Raw genomic sequence first — 15644 nt, 5'->3', positions numbered from 1 at the left:
GTACCGGTACCCCCTGTATATAGTCCCACTATTGTTATTTACTGCTGCTCTTTAAATATTTGTTATCTCTACTTTTTTTTTTTTTTTTTGTCTTAAAACTGCTCTGTTGATTAAGGGCTTGTACGTAAGCATTTCACTGTAAGGTCTACCTACACCTGTTGTATTTGGCGCATGTGACAAATCAAATATGTTTTGACTTGAAAAATACTAAGGTTTTTGTGTTATCATGCCTTTTTAAAATGTTTTTTTTTTACCTTTATTTAACTAGGCAAGTCAGTTAAGAACAAATTCTTATTTTCAATGACGGCCTAGGAACAGTGCGTTAACTGCCTTGTCCTACCTGCCACCCATAAGGGTGCCTCATTCCCAAAGGAGGTAATAGATCTCTGCACCACATACACATTGGTTGGTAGAGACAGATATGGCAAAAATGGATGGATGTGCCAATCCCAGGTTGCCCCTTTAAAGCGCTTCCCCAATCATTATTGATGTTTTGTCAAGGATAACTATTTAATTGAATGGCAGAGGCTAGAAGGAGGATGTTGCATCTTGCAATCCAATTAGAACTGTGCAGATGCAGAGTCAGCATAGCAAGTAACTATGAAGGAACACGGTAAAACTGAGATAATATAGGTTCTTATCATTTTCAAGTGTGTCCTATAGTTGGCATGTGGAATGTTTTTTTCCCCCTCTTGATGTGTGCAAATAAATTTGACATCAAAGAATAATGATATATCCTTTTCTAAGTGTGAGGAATCGGACCATTGATTTGGGCCTAACAGTAAAACAAATGGAACGAACACCAGTCATCTAAATTAGCACTGTTGTGTGTGCTTACATTCCTGATGTCACCTGGGTTAGGCCCAGATCATTGGAGTCTTCCTTTCCAACGCGGGAAATGGAAGACATCTCCATGGCTAGTCATGCCGGCTTTCTAGTCCCATCTGGGTTCTCCAGTGGAAGTGGGGCCTCCCTTCCTCCCCTCACGGTGCTCCTGTTGTTCTTCCCTGAGGCATTGTCCCCCTTCAGCTTTTTTGGCAGGCAGAAGTCCTTGAAGCACCTCTTGAAGTTCTCATCCAGGAAGGCATAGAGGACGGGGTTGAGGCTGCTGTTGGTGTAGCCCAGCGCCACGCAGAAGAAGTAGGCGGCCATGACGGCGGTGGTCTCGGGCACGCTCACCAGCGCCTTGACCAGGATGAAGATGTGGATGGGCGTCCAGCACACTACGAACACCACGACCACCACCATGACCAGGCGGGTGATGCGCCGCAGCTGCCGGTCCTTTTCCCGGGACCCCGAGAGGAGACGCACGCTCTTGAGTCGCAGCACCATGAGGGTGTAACACACTGTGATGATGAGCACGGGCACCACGAAGGCAAACACAAACACACAGACCTTCATCAAGGTGTCCCAGTACACGTACGGTTCCGGGAACTGCAAGGCACACTCCGTGGTTCCTAGAGGGAGTGGAGGGAGGGGAGGGGAGGTCGAGAAAGAAAAAGCACTGATAAATGCACCTACGCTCAAGCAAAGTGTTCTGAGAACACATAACATTTCACGCTGCGTCTGGTTCATCTCTCACTCTGTGACACTGTTATGGAACGGCTAATGCGCACTCAAAAAGGGAACATCCTACTAATAGCGCAGATATTTTTTTTCACTTATCCACAACTCCATCTGTATTCAGAAACAATATGTGGTGTAAGGATAACGGCAAGCTCATTACCAACAGATGGCTTAGACGTAATGCATTTCCCCTCAACAAAATAGAGGAGAGAAGGTCTGTATTAGACCTTTATGTTCTGGCATTAGATGGGCACTTCTGCACTTTGATTCACTCCACCTAAGGAATCTGAGAGTAAAAACGAAATGAACCAACTCAATCTGTGCACAGTGTAAGGCATGTTCATTATGTTCTCTTGGGACAATTTCACCCATAAGAACTGTGTGTGTGTGTGTGTGTGTGTGTGTGTGTGTGTGTGTGTGTGTGTGTGTGTGTGTTTGCCTGCGTACGTGCATATTCAAGCATTCATGTTTGTGTGTGTGCTTCATGAGTGTGTGTGTGTGCTTCATTAGTGTGTGTGTGTATGCGTGCTTTTATGATTTAGTGTGTTACGGCATGTATGCATACCAGCACTCTCACCATTGTTGGACTGGGTGCCACCCAGTAACAGTGCTGGTACCCCTGCTGCAGAGGACAGCATCCAGATACATATGTTGATGATCTTGGCTTTGATCGGCGTCCGGAAGTCCAGGGCCTTGACCGGGTGGCAGACGGCGACATAGCGGTCCACACTCATCATGGTCAGGGTGAAGATGCTGGTAAACATGTTGTAGTAGTCGATGGAGATGAACACCTTACACACCACCTCGCCAAACGGCCACGAGTTCAACAGGTAGTCAGTACTCTGGAAAGGCATCGTCGTGGTGACCAGGGCGTCGGCCAGAGCCAGGTTGAAGATGTAAATGTTGGTGGCTGTCTTCATCTTTGTATACCTGTTTCAAAACAGAGTCAAGAATGGAGGGTAGAATGTGTTAGGTCCATATCCGAGTTTAAATACAAATTGAAATCATCTGAAATACTCTATCTGGGCTTGATTCAGCTTGTCTGGCACAGTGGAACTCCAGTGCAAACTCCATCCATCTGGCAGACTAGAGCAGCCTTTTTCAAACCTCTCCTCGGGGACCCCCAGACGTTTAAGTCATGGGTAACTGCAACTCAACATGACTGCGGGAACATGGGTGTGTTAACATAGACGGGCGTATGAACACAAGTGAGTGCATGGAAAGCGAACAGCTAATTGGGTAGATTTGTTGCCACTCAAGACTGTTTCTGTGAGCGAGAGCATCCTATACTGACGGTATGAGGTCAATATCCTTCCAGGATACCCGGGCCAGGTCGATTAGAAAGGCCTGCTCGCTGAAGTCTTTTAGGGAGCATTTGACAGTGATGAGGGGTGGTTGTTTGACCATGGACCCATTACGCACGCAGGCAATGAGGCAGTGGTCACTGAGATACTGGTTGAAGACAGCAGGGGTGTATTTAGAGGGCAAGTTGGTCAGGATGATATCTAAGAGGGTGCCCATGGTTATGGATTTAGGGTTGTACCTGGTAGGTTCCTTGATAATTTGTGTGAGATTGAGGGCATCTACCTTAGATTGTAGGACGGCTGGGGTGTTAAGCATATCCCAGTATAGGTCACCTAACAGTACGAACTCTGAAGATAGATGGGGGGCAATCAATTCACATATGGTGTCCAGGGCACATCTGGGGGCTGAGGGGGTCTATAACAAGCGGCAACGGTGAGAGACTTGTTTCTGGAAAGGTGGATTTTTAAAGGTAGAAGCTCGAATTATTTGGACACAGACCTGGATAGTATGACAGAACTCTGCAGGCTATCTCTGCAGTAGATTGCAACTCCGCCCCTTTGGCAGTTCTATCTTGCCGGAAATTGTTGTAGTTGGGGCTGGAAATGTCAGGATTTTTGGTGGCCTTCCTAAGCCAGGTTTCAGACACGGCTAAGACATCCGGGTTCGCGGAGTGTGCTAAAGCAGTGAATAAAACAAACTTAGGGAGGAGGCTTCTGATGTTAACATGCATGAAACCAAGGCTTTTACGGTTACAGAAGTCAACAAAATGAGAGCGCCTGGGGAATGGGAGTGGTGCTGGGGGCTGCATGCCCTGGGTTAACCTTTATATCACCAGAGGAACAGAGGAGGAGTAGAATAAGGGTACGGCTAAAGGCTAAAATAACTGGTCGTCTAGTGCGTTCGAAACAGAGAGTAAAAGGAACAGATTTCTGGCCGTGGACGAATAGATTCAAGGCATAATGTACAGACAAGGGTATGGTAGGATGTGAGCACAGTGGAGGTAAACCTAGGCATTGAGTGATGATGAGAAAGGTTTTGTCTCTAGAGGTACCAGTTAAGCCAGGTGAGGTCGCTGCATGTGTGGGGGGTGGGACAAAAGGGCTATCTAAGGCCTATTGGGCAGGCCTGGGAGCTCTACAGTGAAATAAGACAATCACAAATCAAAACAGCAATAAACAAGGCATATTGACATTAGGGAGAGGCATGTGTAGCCGAGTGATCATAGGGTCCAATGAGTAGCAATAGGTGATTCATGGAGCCAATTCAGTAGTCGCTACTACGCTAGGCGAGCTGGAGACACGGCGATTCAGACAGCTAGTGGGCCGGGGCTAGCAGATGGGCCTTTGGCGACGTCACAACGGAAGAGCCTATTGAAACCACCAGACCAGTTGTGATGGATCGGCGGGGCTCCGTGTCGGCAGTAAAGGGTCCAGGCCAATTGGCAAAAGAGGTATTGTAGCCCAATAATTGGCTGGTGGACCTCTTCGGCTGGCCGGAAGATGGGACTAGCTCGAGGCCAGCTCAAGGCTAACTGGTGCTTGCTTCAGGACAGAGACGTCAGCCACTCGGATTGCAGCTTGCTAGCTGCGATGATCTGGTGTAAAGTTTCAGAGCTTGCGGTAGGAATCCGGAGATGTGGTAGAGAAAAAGCAGTCCGATATGCTCTGGGTTGATATCGCGCTGTGTAGACTGGCAGGTATTGACCGAGCTAAGGCTGGCTGGTGTCCTAGTTAACGGTGAGGAACGCTAGCAGTGGTTAACTGACCACTAGCTAGTAGCTAGTTAGTTGGCTAGCTCTGATGGGGGTTCCGGTTCTAAAGTATAAGAATAGTAGATCCGTACCACATTGGGTGAGGTGGGTTGCAGGAGAGTATACTCAGTCCGTAGATGGAAAGTGAGATTAAAATGTATACAAAAAGAAAATGATAATTACACGGGGCAGAACGGGACAAGACAAAACACACGTCCGACTGCTAAGCCATCTTGGAACAGCCATCTTCTACGTTAGTTCCCCTAAACTGCTACGTAAACAAACTATCAGTCCCGATAAAACCAGCATCACCACACAGGAACTGACCAATGAAAACATTTAAAGAATTTAAAAACAACACCGCTCATTCAAAACCGTCTAACCAATCACATAGCACTGATGTTACGCCCATCGCCGATGATCCACCCACTTATTTCACCATGCCCACTTCCAGACACATTTCACGTAGGCACTTACCACATAGAGATAGATAGTGGACTCTCGTGCCCAAAATACCATTTTAGCATTAAGGACTTTTACCATTTTTAAGTTGTCAACTGGGTGGACTTCCTATGGGTTAGGAAGGATCACATGATTCAATCTGGGTCATCAACAGGGATCAGCAAACATTCCATAATGGCAGATGGCACTAAATCGCACATTTGGACTTTATACCTGTTCAAACAACACCCTGTAGGTGGCAGTATGCACCCATCTTGTTTGTTTGCAAACTCATAAAAGTAGTAGAAGAAGCAAATTGACTACTTCAAAATGGATATTGCCTCAATGGTACTGCCAATGCGCTCAAAAATCCCATAATGAGGCAGATACAATGATGCAATGTCTATCTAAGTCTATGTGTTATCCATACTTGGGATGTTTCACAATTTTGTTGTAGACCTGTACTAGCACACCTGATTCAAGGGCTTGATGATTAAACTAATCATTTAAATCAAGTGTGCTGGCCATGGAATAGTTTAAATACAATTAAAATAATGGTTGGGTCCAAAAGTATTAGAAAGATTTCAAATAGTATTTGAACTCAGGTGATGTAAGATTGTTATTGACAGTTAATTAAAGAACTTGGTGAAACCCAATGGGAAAACTCAGCCATCTGTTAAATTGTTATCATCTCGGCTGGTGATTCTATTGATAGTCCCAACAACATGAGGCAGACTAAAAGTAATTAAATTATCATTCAAGGTATTTTTATCTGTAAACAACTATACATGTAACTAGGGGAGAAAATGACAACAGTCATGTACTGTATAAATGAGTAAAGTCATTTCGGTCTGATATTTTGATATGGAGAAAAAAAACCTTGGCAGGGCTAGCTTAGCAGCTGTCATACTTTTAAACACCCACACCAGTTGAAATCCACTTTTTCAAGCTGAAAGATGATGGACAGAGCTTTCCCATGATGTTGCACAACAATTTAAGACAATAAGTCATTGTTTTGGTCAAAGTATAATACACTACATGACCAAAAGTATGTGGACTGCTCGTCGAACATCTCATTCCAAAATCATGGGCATTAAAATGGAGTTGGTCCCCCCTTTGCTGCTATAACAGCCTCCACTCTTTAGGGAAGACTTTCCACTAGATGTTGGAACATTGCTGCGGGGACTTGCTTACATTCAGCCACAAGCATTAGTGAGGTCAGGCACTGATGTTGGGCGATTAGACCTGGTTCGCAGTTGGTGTTCCAATTCATCCCAAAGGTGTTCGATGGGGTTGATGTCAGGGCTTTTTGCAGGCCAGTCAAGTTTTTCCACACCAATCTTGACAAACCATTTCTGTATGGACATCTTTTTGTGCATGGGAGCATTGTCATGCTGAAACAGGAAGCGGCCTTCCCCAAACTGTTGCCACAGAGTTGGAAGCACAGAATCAAACAGAATTTCATTGTATGCTGTTGCATCAAGATTTCCCTTCACTGGAACTAAGGGGCCTAGCCCAAACCATGAAAAACAGCCCCAGACCATTAATCTTCCTCCACCAAACTTTACAGTTGGCACTATGCATTGGGGCAGGTAGCGTTCTCCTGGCATCCGCCAAACCCAGATTTGTCCATTGGACATGCCAGATGATGAGGCGTGATTCATCACTACAGAGAAAGCGTTTCCACTGCTCCAGAGTCCAATGGTGGCGAGCTTTACACCACTCCAGCAGACGCTTGGCATTGCGCATGGTGATGTTAGGTTTGTGTGCGGCTGCTAGGCCATGGAAACCCATTTCATAAAGCTCCCGACGAACAGTTATTGTGCTGACGTTGCTTCGAGAGGCAGTTTGGAACTCAGTAGTGAGTGTTGCGACTGAAGACAGACGATTTTTACGCACTACACTCTAAAGCACTCGACGGTCCCGTTCTGTGAGCTTGTGTGGCCTACCACTTCACTGCTGAGCCGTTGTTGCTCATACAGTAGACATTTCCACTTCACAATAACAGCACTTACTGTTGGCCAGGGCAGATCTAGCAGTGCAGAAATATGACGAACTGGCATGTTGAAAAGGTGACATCCTATGATGGTACCATGTTGAAAGTCAGAGAGCTCTTCAGTGAGGCCATTCTACTGCCAATGTTTGTCTATGGTGATTGCATGGCTGTGTGCTCGATTTTATAGCACCTTCTTCCACATGTTTGGTGTGTCTCCCAGGTGGCTTGTGGCAAACTTTAAACAACACTTTTTATGGATATCTTTAAGAAATGGCTTTCTTCTTGCCACTCTTCCATAAAGGCCAGATTTGTGCAATATACGACTGATTGTTGTCCTATGGACAGAGTCTCCCACCTCAGCTGTAGATCTCTGCAGTTCATCCAGAGTGATCATGGGCCTCTTGGCTGCATCTCTGATCAGTCTTCTCCTTGTATGAGCTGAAAGTTTCGAGGGACGGCCAGGTCTTGGTAGATTTGCAGTGGTCTGATACTCCTTCCATTTCAATATTATCGCTTTCACAGTGCTCCTTGGGATGTTTAAAGCTTGGGAAATCTTTTTGTATCCAAATCCGGCTTTAAACTTCTTCACAACAGTATCTCGGACCTGCCTGGTGTGTTCCTTGTTCTTCATGACGCTCTCTGCGCTTTTAACGGACCTCTGAGACTATCACAGTGCAGGTGCATTTATACGGAGACTTGATTACACACAGGTGGATTGTATTTATCATCATTAGTCATTTAGGTCAACATTGGATCATTCAGAGATCCTCACTGAACTTCTGGAGAGAGTTTGCTGCACTGAAAGTAAAGGGGCTGAATAATTTTGCACGCCCAATTTTTCAGTTTTTGATTTGTTAAAAAAGTTTGAAATATCCAATAAATGTCGTTCCACTTCATGATTGTGTCCCACTTGTTGTTGATTCTTCACAAAAAAATACAGTTTTATATCTTCATGTTTGTAGCCTGAAATGTGGCAAAAGGTCGCAAAGTTCAAGGGGGCCGAATACTTTCGCAAGGCACTGTATAGTGTATATCTGGGTTTGAAGTGACAAATCTGAACTACCCTCTTTGTGCAAATCTATGTGAATGCAGTGTCTTTTCATATGATATGACATACAATTATTTTCAGCCTACGTTAGTTTCAGGGCTGAGTTAATTTGAATGTTACCACCCACCAGCATGGCATTGTCTTTTTAGTCAGAAACCGCAGCAAAGTTATTCCTCTTCACGACTGAGATGAGCCAAACACCCTTATATAAATACCACTTAGCAGCCTGAGCCATGGAGCAAATAAAAATAGGGGGAGAAAATGTATGTTTTTGCACCTACACTATTTCCCCCCCAGAAAAATCCATTCGATTATTTGTCAATTTTCCCCCCAAGATGAATGGTTTTGGCCACTAAAGTTTTTCTTTCACTACACGCTCCACTGCTTTGATTGGTGTAACGCTAGCTAGAAACCACGAAAGAAAACTAAAGGAACTTGTCATTTGCAGTGGTGTAAAGTACTTTAAAGTACTACTTCATTGTTTTTTTTTGGGGGGGGGGGAATAAAATAACTTTTTACTCCATACATTTTCCCTGACACCCAAAAGTACTTGTTACATTTTGACAGGAAAATGGTCCAATTCACACACTTATCAAGAAAAACATCCCTGGTCATCCCTACTGCCTCTGATCTGGCAGACTCACTAAACACAAATGCTTTGTTTGTAAATTATGTCTGAGTGTTGGAGTGTTCCCTTAGCTTCCCCGTCCAATATATATATATTATTATTATTATAATTTTTTATTTTTTATTTTTTTTAAACAATTTGTGCTGTCTGCTTTGCTTAAAAATGCAGTTAAAATAATGTATCTTTTTACTTTTGATACTTAAGTATATTTAAAACCAAATACTTTTCAACTTTTACTCAAGCAGTATTTTACTGGGTGACTTTCACTTTTGTCATTTTCAATTAAAGTGTCTACTTTTACTCAAGTATGATAATTGAGCACTTTTTCCACCACTGGTGATTTACGATCATGAGCAAAGTCATTGTAGCCTATCATTTCACTTCCCCTGTGAAAACCGCGAGCTTCATCTTATTCTTTCAAATGACTTCTATGGTGGATTCGCGGCCTCAATTTAAGGAAGGCGCCACAACTTTGGAGATAACAATAGATGGCGAAGTCAAAGATAGGCCAGTGGTTTCGATCTGTGGTCAAGTTTTCCCTATATCAATGCTTATGATAAATCCAGCTCCAGGTCCAACCATAGATCCATCTGGCTAATCGTTTGAATATGGTGTAGTACATTTTTTTTTTTAAACAAGAGATAAGATTAGCTAGCCAGGTTAGGTTAGCATGCTAGCTAGTTACACTGACAGCTGTAAATACCCTATTTGTTGATGTTTATCAACTCCGTGAGGAAATTCCCACACACCCAATTCGTGAATATGTATAAGTAACCTTCATCATTCTTCGGGGGTGGAACCTAAACATACATTTCACTTGAGGCTGCTAGGGGACGGCTCATAATAATGCCTGGAATCGGAGCAAATGGAATGGCATCAAACACATATATATACCAAAATGAACGAATGGCGGGAATCAACGTAATTGCGCATTACATGACGCATTCTCAGTAGGATGAGCCGAGTATGCTGATATTTGTTGCTTAATGCATTATTTATTCTAGAAACAGTATGTCCTAAAGAGCATGTAGTACGATTAGTACACAGTTTAAGTACGAAGTAGGCAAGACAGCCATTAATTATTTAAGTAATAAGGCACAAGGAGGTGGGGTATATGGCCAATGTACCACGGCAAAGGACTGTTCTTACGCACAACGTGGTATATAGGCCGTATACCACAAACCCCTGAGGTGCCTTAATGCTATTATAAACTGGTTTCCAACGTAATTAGAGCAGTAAAAATAAATGTTTTTTCATAATAGTGGTATATGGTCTGATATACCACGGTGTCAGACAATCAGCATTCAGGGCTCGAACAACCCCGTTTATAATGCAGAATATAGGCTCTATAGTGCCTTTGGAAAGTATTCAGACCCATTGACCTTTTCCACATTTGGTATGTTACAGCCTTATTCTAAAATATATTAAATAGTTTTTTTTACACACAATACCTCATAATGACAAAGCCAAAACAGGTTTTAATAAATTTTTGTAAATGTATTAAAACAAAAAAAACAGATATCACATTTACATATGTATTCAGACCCTTTACTCAGTACTTTACTCAGTACTTTCGCAGCGATTACAGCATAGAGTATTCTTGGGTATGACTACAAACTTGGCACACCTGTATTTGGGGAGTTTCTCCCATTATTCTCTGCAGATGCTCTCAAGCTCTGGATGGATGGGGAGCGTTTCTATTTTCAGGTCTCTCCAGAGATCTTTGATCTCGTTCAAGTCCAGGCTCTGGTTGGGCCACTCAAAGACATTCAGAGACTTGTCCCGAAGCCATTCCTGCATTGTCTTGGCTGTGTGCTTAGGGTCGTTGTCCTTTTGGAAGGTGAACCTTCGCCCCAGTCGGAGGTCCTGAACGCTCTGGAGCAGGTTTTCATCAAAGATCTCTCTGTACTTTGCTCCATTCATCTTTGCCTCGATCCTGTCTAGTCTCCCAGTCCCTGCCACTGAAAAACATCCCCACAGCATGATGCTGCCACCACCATGCTTCTAGGCATGGTGCCAGGTTTCCCCCAGACATTACACTTGGCATTCAGGCCAAAGAGTTCAATCTTGGTTTCATCAGACCAGAGAATCTTGTTTCTCATGGTCTGAAAATCTTTAGGTTGCCTTTTGGCAAACTCCAAGAGGGCTGACATGTGCCTTTTATTGAGAAATGGCTTCAGACTGGCCACTCTACCATAAAGGCCTGATTGGTGAGTGCTGCAGAGATGGTTGTCCTTCTGGACAAATCAAAATATATTTTAGATTATAGATTCTTCAAAGTAACCACTCTTTGCCTTGATGATAGCTTTGCACACTCTTGGCATTCTCTCAACCATATTCATGAGGTAGTCAGTCGCAAAAACCATCAAGCACTATGATGAAACTGGCTCTCATGAGGACTGCCACAGGAAAGGAAGACCCAGAGTTACCTCTGCTGCAGAGGATAAGTTCATTAGAGTTACTAGCCTCAGAAATTGCAGCCCAAATAAATGCTTCACAGAGTTCAAGTAACAGACACATCTCAACATCAACTGTTCAGAGGAGTATGCGTGCATCAGGCCTTCATGGTCAAATTGCTGCAAAGAAACCACTACTAAAGGACACCGATAATAATAAGAGACTTGATTGGACCAAGAAACACGAGCAATGGACATTAGACCCGTGGAAATCTGTCCTTTGTTCTGATGAGTCTAAATTTGAGAATATTGGTTCCAATCGTGTCGGATGATCTCAGCATGTGGTTCCCACCGTGAAGCATGGAGGAGGTGTGATGGTGTGGGGGTGTTTTGCTGGTGACACTATCTGTGAATTATCTAGAATTCAAGGCACACTTAAACAGCATGGCTACCACAGCATTCTGCAGAGATATGCAATCCCATCTGGTTTGCACTTAGTGGGACTATCATTTGTTTTTCAACAGGACAAATGACCCAACACACCTCAAGGAGAGTGATGGAGTGCTGCATCAAATCACCCGGCCTCCACAATCAAACGACCTCAAACCAATTGAGATGTTTTGGGATGAGTTGGACCGTAGAGTGAAGGAAAAGCAGCCAACAAGTGCTCAGCATATGTGGGAACTTCTTCAAGACTGTTGGAAAAGTATTCCAAGTGAAGCTGGTTGCGAGAATACCAAGAGTGTGCAAAGTTGTCATCAAGGCAAAGGGTGGCTACTTTGAAGAATCTATAATCTAAAATATATTTTTATTTGTTTAACAGTGTTTTGCTTACTACATGATTCTATATGTGTTATTTCATAGTTTCGATGTCTTCACTATTATTTCTACAATGTGAAAAACCCTTGAATGAGTAGGTGTGTCCAAACTTTTGACTGGTACTGTATATTTGCATATCGTTTAACCCTCCCATAAAAAGCATGTCTCTCATTTTGTCGCATTTTGCACCAAACATATTATATGTTACCCATATGGTTCTGGTCAAATTGTGCACTATTTAGGGAATAGGGTGCCATTTTGGACACAACCATAGTCAAATCCTAGTCCTTAGGAGTACATGATAAAGTTACAGCCATTGCAGAGGTGATGAGGCCTCCATCTTCCAATGACTTCTGTCACAGGTGATTTATGGACAGACCCCAGTGAAATAACTCCATAACAACAGGACTGAAACCACAATCTTCCCTAAAATCAATCACAGCGCTGTGGTGGTAATTTTTACCACAACAACAGGACTGAAACCATAATCTTCCCTAAAATCAATCACAGCGCTGTGGTGGTAATTTAACCACAACAACAGGACTGAAACCATAATCTTCCCTAAAATCAATCATAGCGCTGTGGTGGTAATTTAACCATAACAACAGAGACATGTTGCCACTTCAGTTCAGAAGTACAGTAGAGGAATTCCATTATGCCCATATGGTTATGTGCTAATAAATCATATGAAATAAGGCATATTTGGATCCACTTTGCAAGTGCATTCAATTTCCTGATTGCTAAATGTATCTCTCCTGGACAGAAATTTGCGCTAGAATTTGACTTCTGGGTAAACGAAATTACTAAATGTATAATTTAGGAAAATTCTATTAAGAAGAACATGTGCGAGATAAAAAAATAAGTCAACCAGATAAAAAAAAAAGACAAATTCTGAACTGAGCTGGCTACAAAAAAAAACGGATAGCTGAGAGTATCACATGTAGCTAACCAATAGAATTGAATTAACTTAGGGAGGTGACGGAATGGCCCTATGGAAGACAGGTAATGTGCGATCAATCTGATTTGCGGTAATTGTCTAGTCTGGAGCACTTTGTGAGGCGTTGGTGCAATGCACATGACACCAGCTCTGATTTATTTGTCTACACCACATAAATAAAACCCAATGAGGTGCAGGCATTATAGAGGACCCCTGGTTTTAAATTACACATTTAAAACACTTTTAAACATAGCCCCAAAAAAGTAGCATTCCAACTGTAAAAAAGCCCAATAGTAAAAAGGTATTGTTCCCTCCAATGGAACGGCACAGTATGGATCATTATTGAAACAAAATAATCAACACATCATATAGTGTTTGTACACTCTGTACAATAAAGTTTAAACATGCACCTGCCACTGGGTGGCTCACAAGTGTTGCAGATGTCAGAAAGATGCACTTTTTGTTTTTTTGTGCTAAAATGTAGTCAGGTGTATTAAATGGGCATCTTACTGTGTTGTTGTATTTTTTGCATACCCTTAATTTACCCAAAATCTTTAGCAATAGCCTGTAAATTGTCAAAGTTGATATCAATGCAATATTGAGGTGAGTGAGCAAATAGATCACGATAAACCTTACCTGATGATAACGTACATGACGAGGCAGTTGCCCACCAGGCCCACCACGAACACCACGGAGTACACAGCTGTGATGATGGGGATGATTGGGGACATGGGATCCTCTTCCCAGTCAGAGTCAAAAGTCAGATTGTGACCTTCTGGGTATCCAGACTGCGAAGTAGCATTCATATAACAGTCTTCGACGAGCGCCGTGAGGCACTTGTCTTCTTTGAAAATTTCAACCGGGGTGCCTTCCATATTTGGTTATGCTTGACCACCTAAAGAAAAGGAGATAATGGGGCTACCAGCATATGCCTATGGCTATGCGGGAATGAAACCAGTGAGAGAGAAAAAATAACGATAAAAAAAGTTGAAGGTCTGCGTCAAATTATAATTCATAATTTACGTTTGTATATTAAACCAACTTTCCTATGTGCCTTTCAAAAAACGAATCGAAACGATCCAACTCCATTATATATACAGAGTAATTGAATCGTATTTTCACTGTGATAACACAATTAAAGCTTAATGCGTAATGCATAATTTCACCAATCCGGGCAATTGGTAACTTACCCTCTGGATATTAGTTCCTTCTGTTCCTTTTTTGTGTCTGTAAAATATGGAAATTATGCTGAGCGAAACGATGTTAGATCTTTGCTGTTTGATTGTAGAAGGATATGGCTCGCCAAACTTTGTAGAGCGGAGTATGAGAGAGACAAGCACAACACCGTGGCTCAGCGGAGACTCGAGCACACGCACAGCGCGGGCTGTGCCGCGCCCTCCCGCTCAAATATGACGTCAGAGAAATAACAATAACCTCAACATAGGATCTCTATGAACGTCAACATGGGATTTCTATGAGCCTCAACATAGGATCTCTATGAACCTCAACATAGGATCTCTATGAGCGTCAACATAGGATCTCTATGAACCTCAACATAGGATCTCTATGAACCTCAACATAGGATCTCTATGAACCTCAACATAGGATCTCTATGAACCTCAACATAGGATCTCTATGAACCTCAAGGCAACGTCTATGTCCCCATGTAACCATATAATTCGATGTAACCATGGAATTGCCTACAACTGTGAGAGACGAAGTGCGCAGAGAAAATACATACATCCGTTAACTTACTACATTATTTGATTCACAACAATAATATCTTCATCGTATCAATTATTATTACACTATATAATATTATATGTGGAAGTTATTGACCATGAGTAATATAGAATGCTAACCTACTCTGGACTCACTTGAATTGTTTGAATTAACTTCAACACTTTTCTACCCTGCAAGGGTCTTCAACAAGTTATTGGAGAACATCTGTGTAATAAATTGGTGTAATTTATTAAATCATTTAAAAATATTTGACCATAACATCAAAGCGATAATACCGGTTGATATGACATACATCAATAATCCGATTGATCATAGAAATCAGATACTTCCTCTGTGCCTCTTGTTCTAACCTCTGATTGCATGAAAATGTATGTTAGAGCAGCACAAAACCATAGGAATCAGATACTTCCTCTGTGCCTCTTGTTCTAACCTCTGATTGCATTAGAGCAGCACAAAACCAATCATCCATCATCATTAATCATTTATCAGAGACACAAAAGATCCTCTATCAAAGAGGATTCCTGGATGTATGCTATGTGAGTATGCACTGTGAATAACCATATGCTGTGCAGTATGCATATTACTGATAGTGACACAGTGCATATCCTCTATCCTGTAATGTAGGTAAATGCACAGAGTAATGCACAAAATATTTAGAACATGACATAGACTGACCAGGTAAATCCAGGTGAAAGCTAGGATCCCTTTATGATGTCACCTGTTCAATCCACTTCAGTCCGAGACAGGTTAAAGATGGATTTTTAAGCTTTGAGACAATTGAGACATGGATTGCGTGTTGCCATTCAGAGGGTGAATGGGCAAGAGAAAACATGTAAGTGCCTTTGAACTGAGTATGGTAGTAGATGCCAGGCGCACCGGTTTGTGTCAAAAACGTCAACACTGCTGGGGTTTTTCATGCTCAACAGTTTGCCGTATGCATCAAGAACAACTTGACACAACTGTGGGAAGCATTGGAGTCAACATGGGCCAGCATCCCTGTGGAAAGCTTTCGACA

The 15644-nt window shown here is 42.6% G+C and overlaps 1 protein-coding gene across 1 annotated transcript; it reads right to left on the bottom strand.

The window, feature by feature from the left end:
• Nucleotides 1–81: 81 nt before the first annotated feature.
• On the bottom strand, nt 82–14237 carry LOC110489930 (delta-type opioid receptor-like). Its single transcript, XM_021562945.2, has 4 exons — nt 14077–14237; nt 13523–13824; nt 2144–2496; nt 82–1457 (listed from the first exon to the last, which is right to left on the bottom strand). The coding sequence occupies exons 2-4, from the start codon at nt 13759–13761 to the stop codon at nt 922–924; spliced, it is 1128 nt and encodes a 375-aa protein (XP_021418620.1). The 5' UTR covers nt 13762–13824; nt 14077–14237; the 3' UTR covers nt 82–921.
• Between the last annotated feature and the right edge of the window lie 1407 nt (nt 14238–15644).

The sequence above is a fragment of the Oncorhynchus mykiss genome, chromosome 15 (genome assembly GCF_013265735.2).
Source record: "Oncorhynchus mykiss isolate Arlee chromosome 15, USDA_OmykA_1.1, whole genome shotgun sequence".
NCBI classification, from domain to species: Eukaryota; Metazoa; Chordata; class Actinopteri; order Salmoniformes; family Salmonidae; genus Oncorhynchus; species Oncorhynchus mykiss.
Note: the sequence above shows the minus strand (reverse complement) of the source record. Positions and strands in the feature narration are given on the sequence as shown.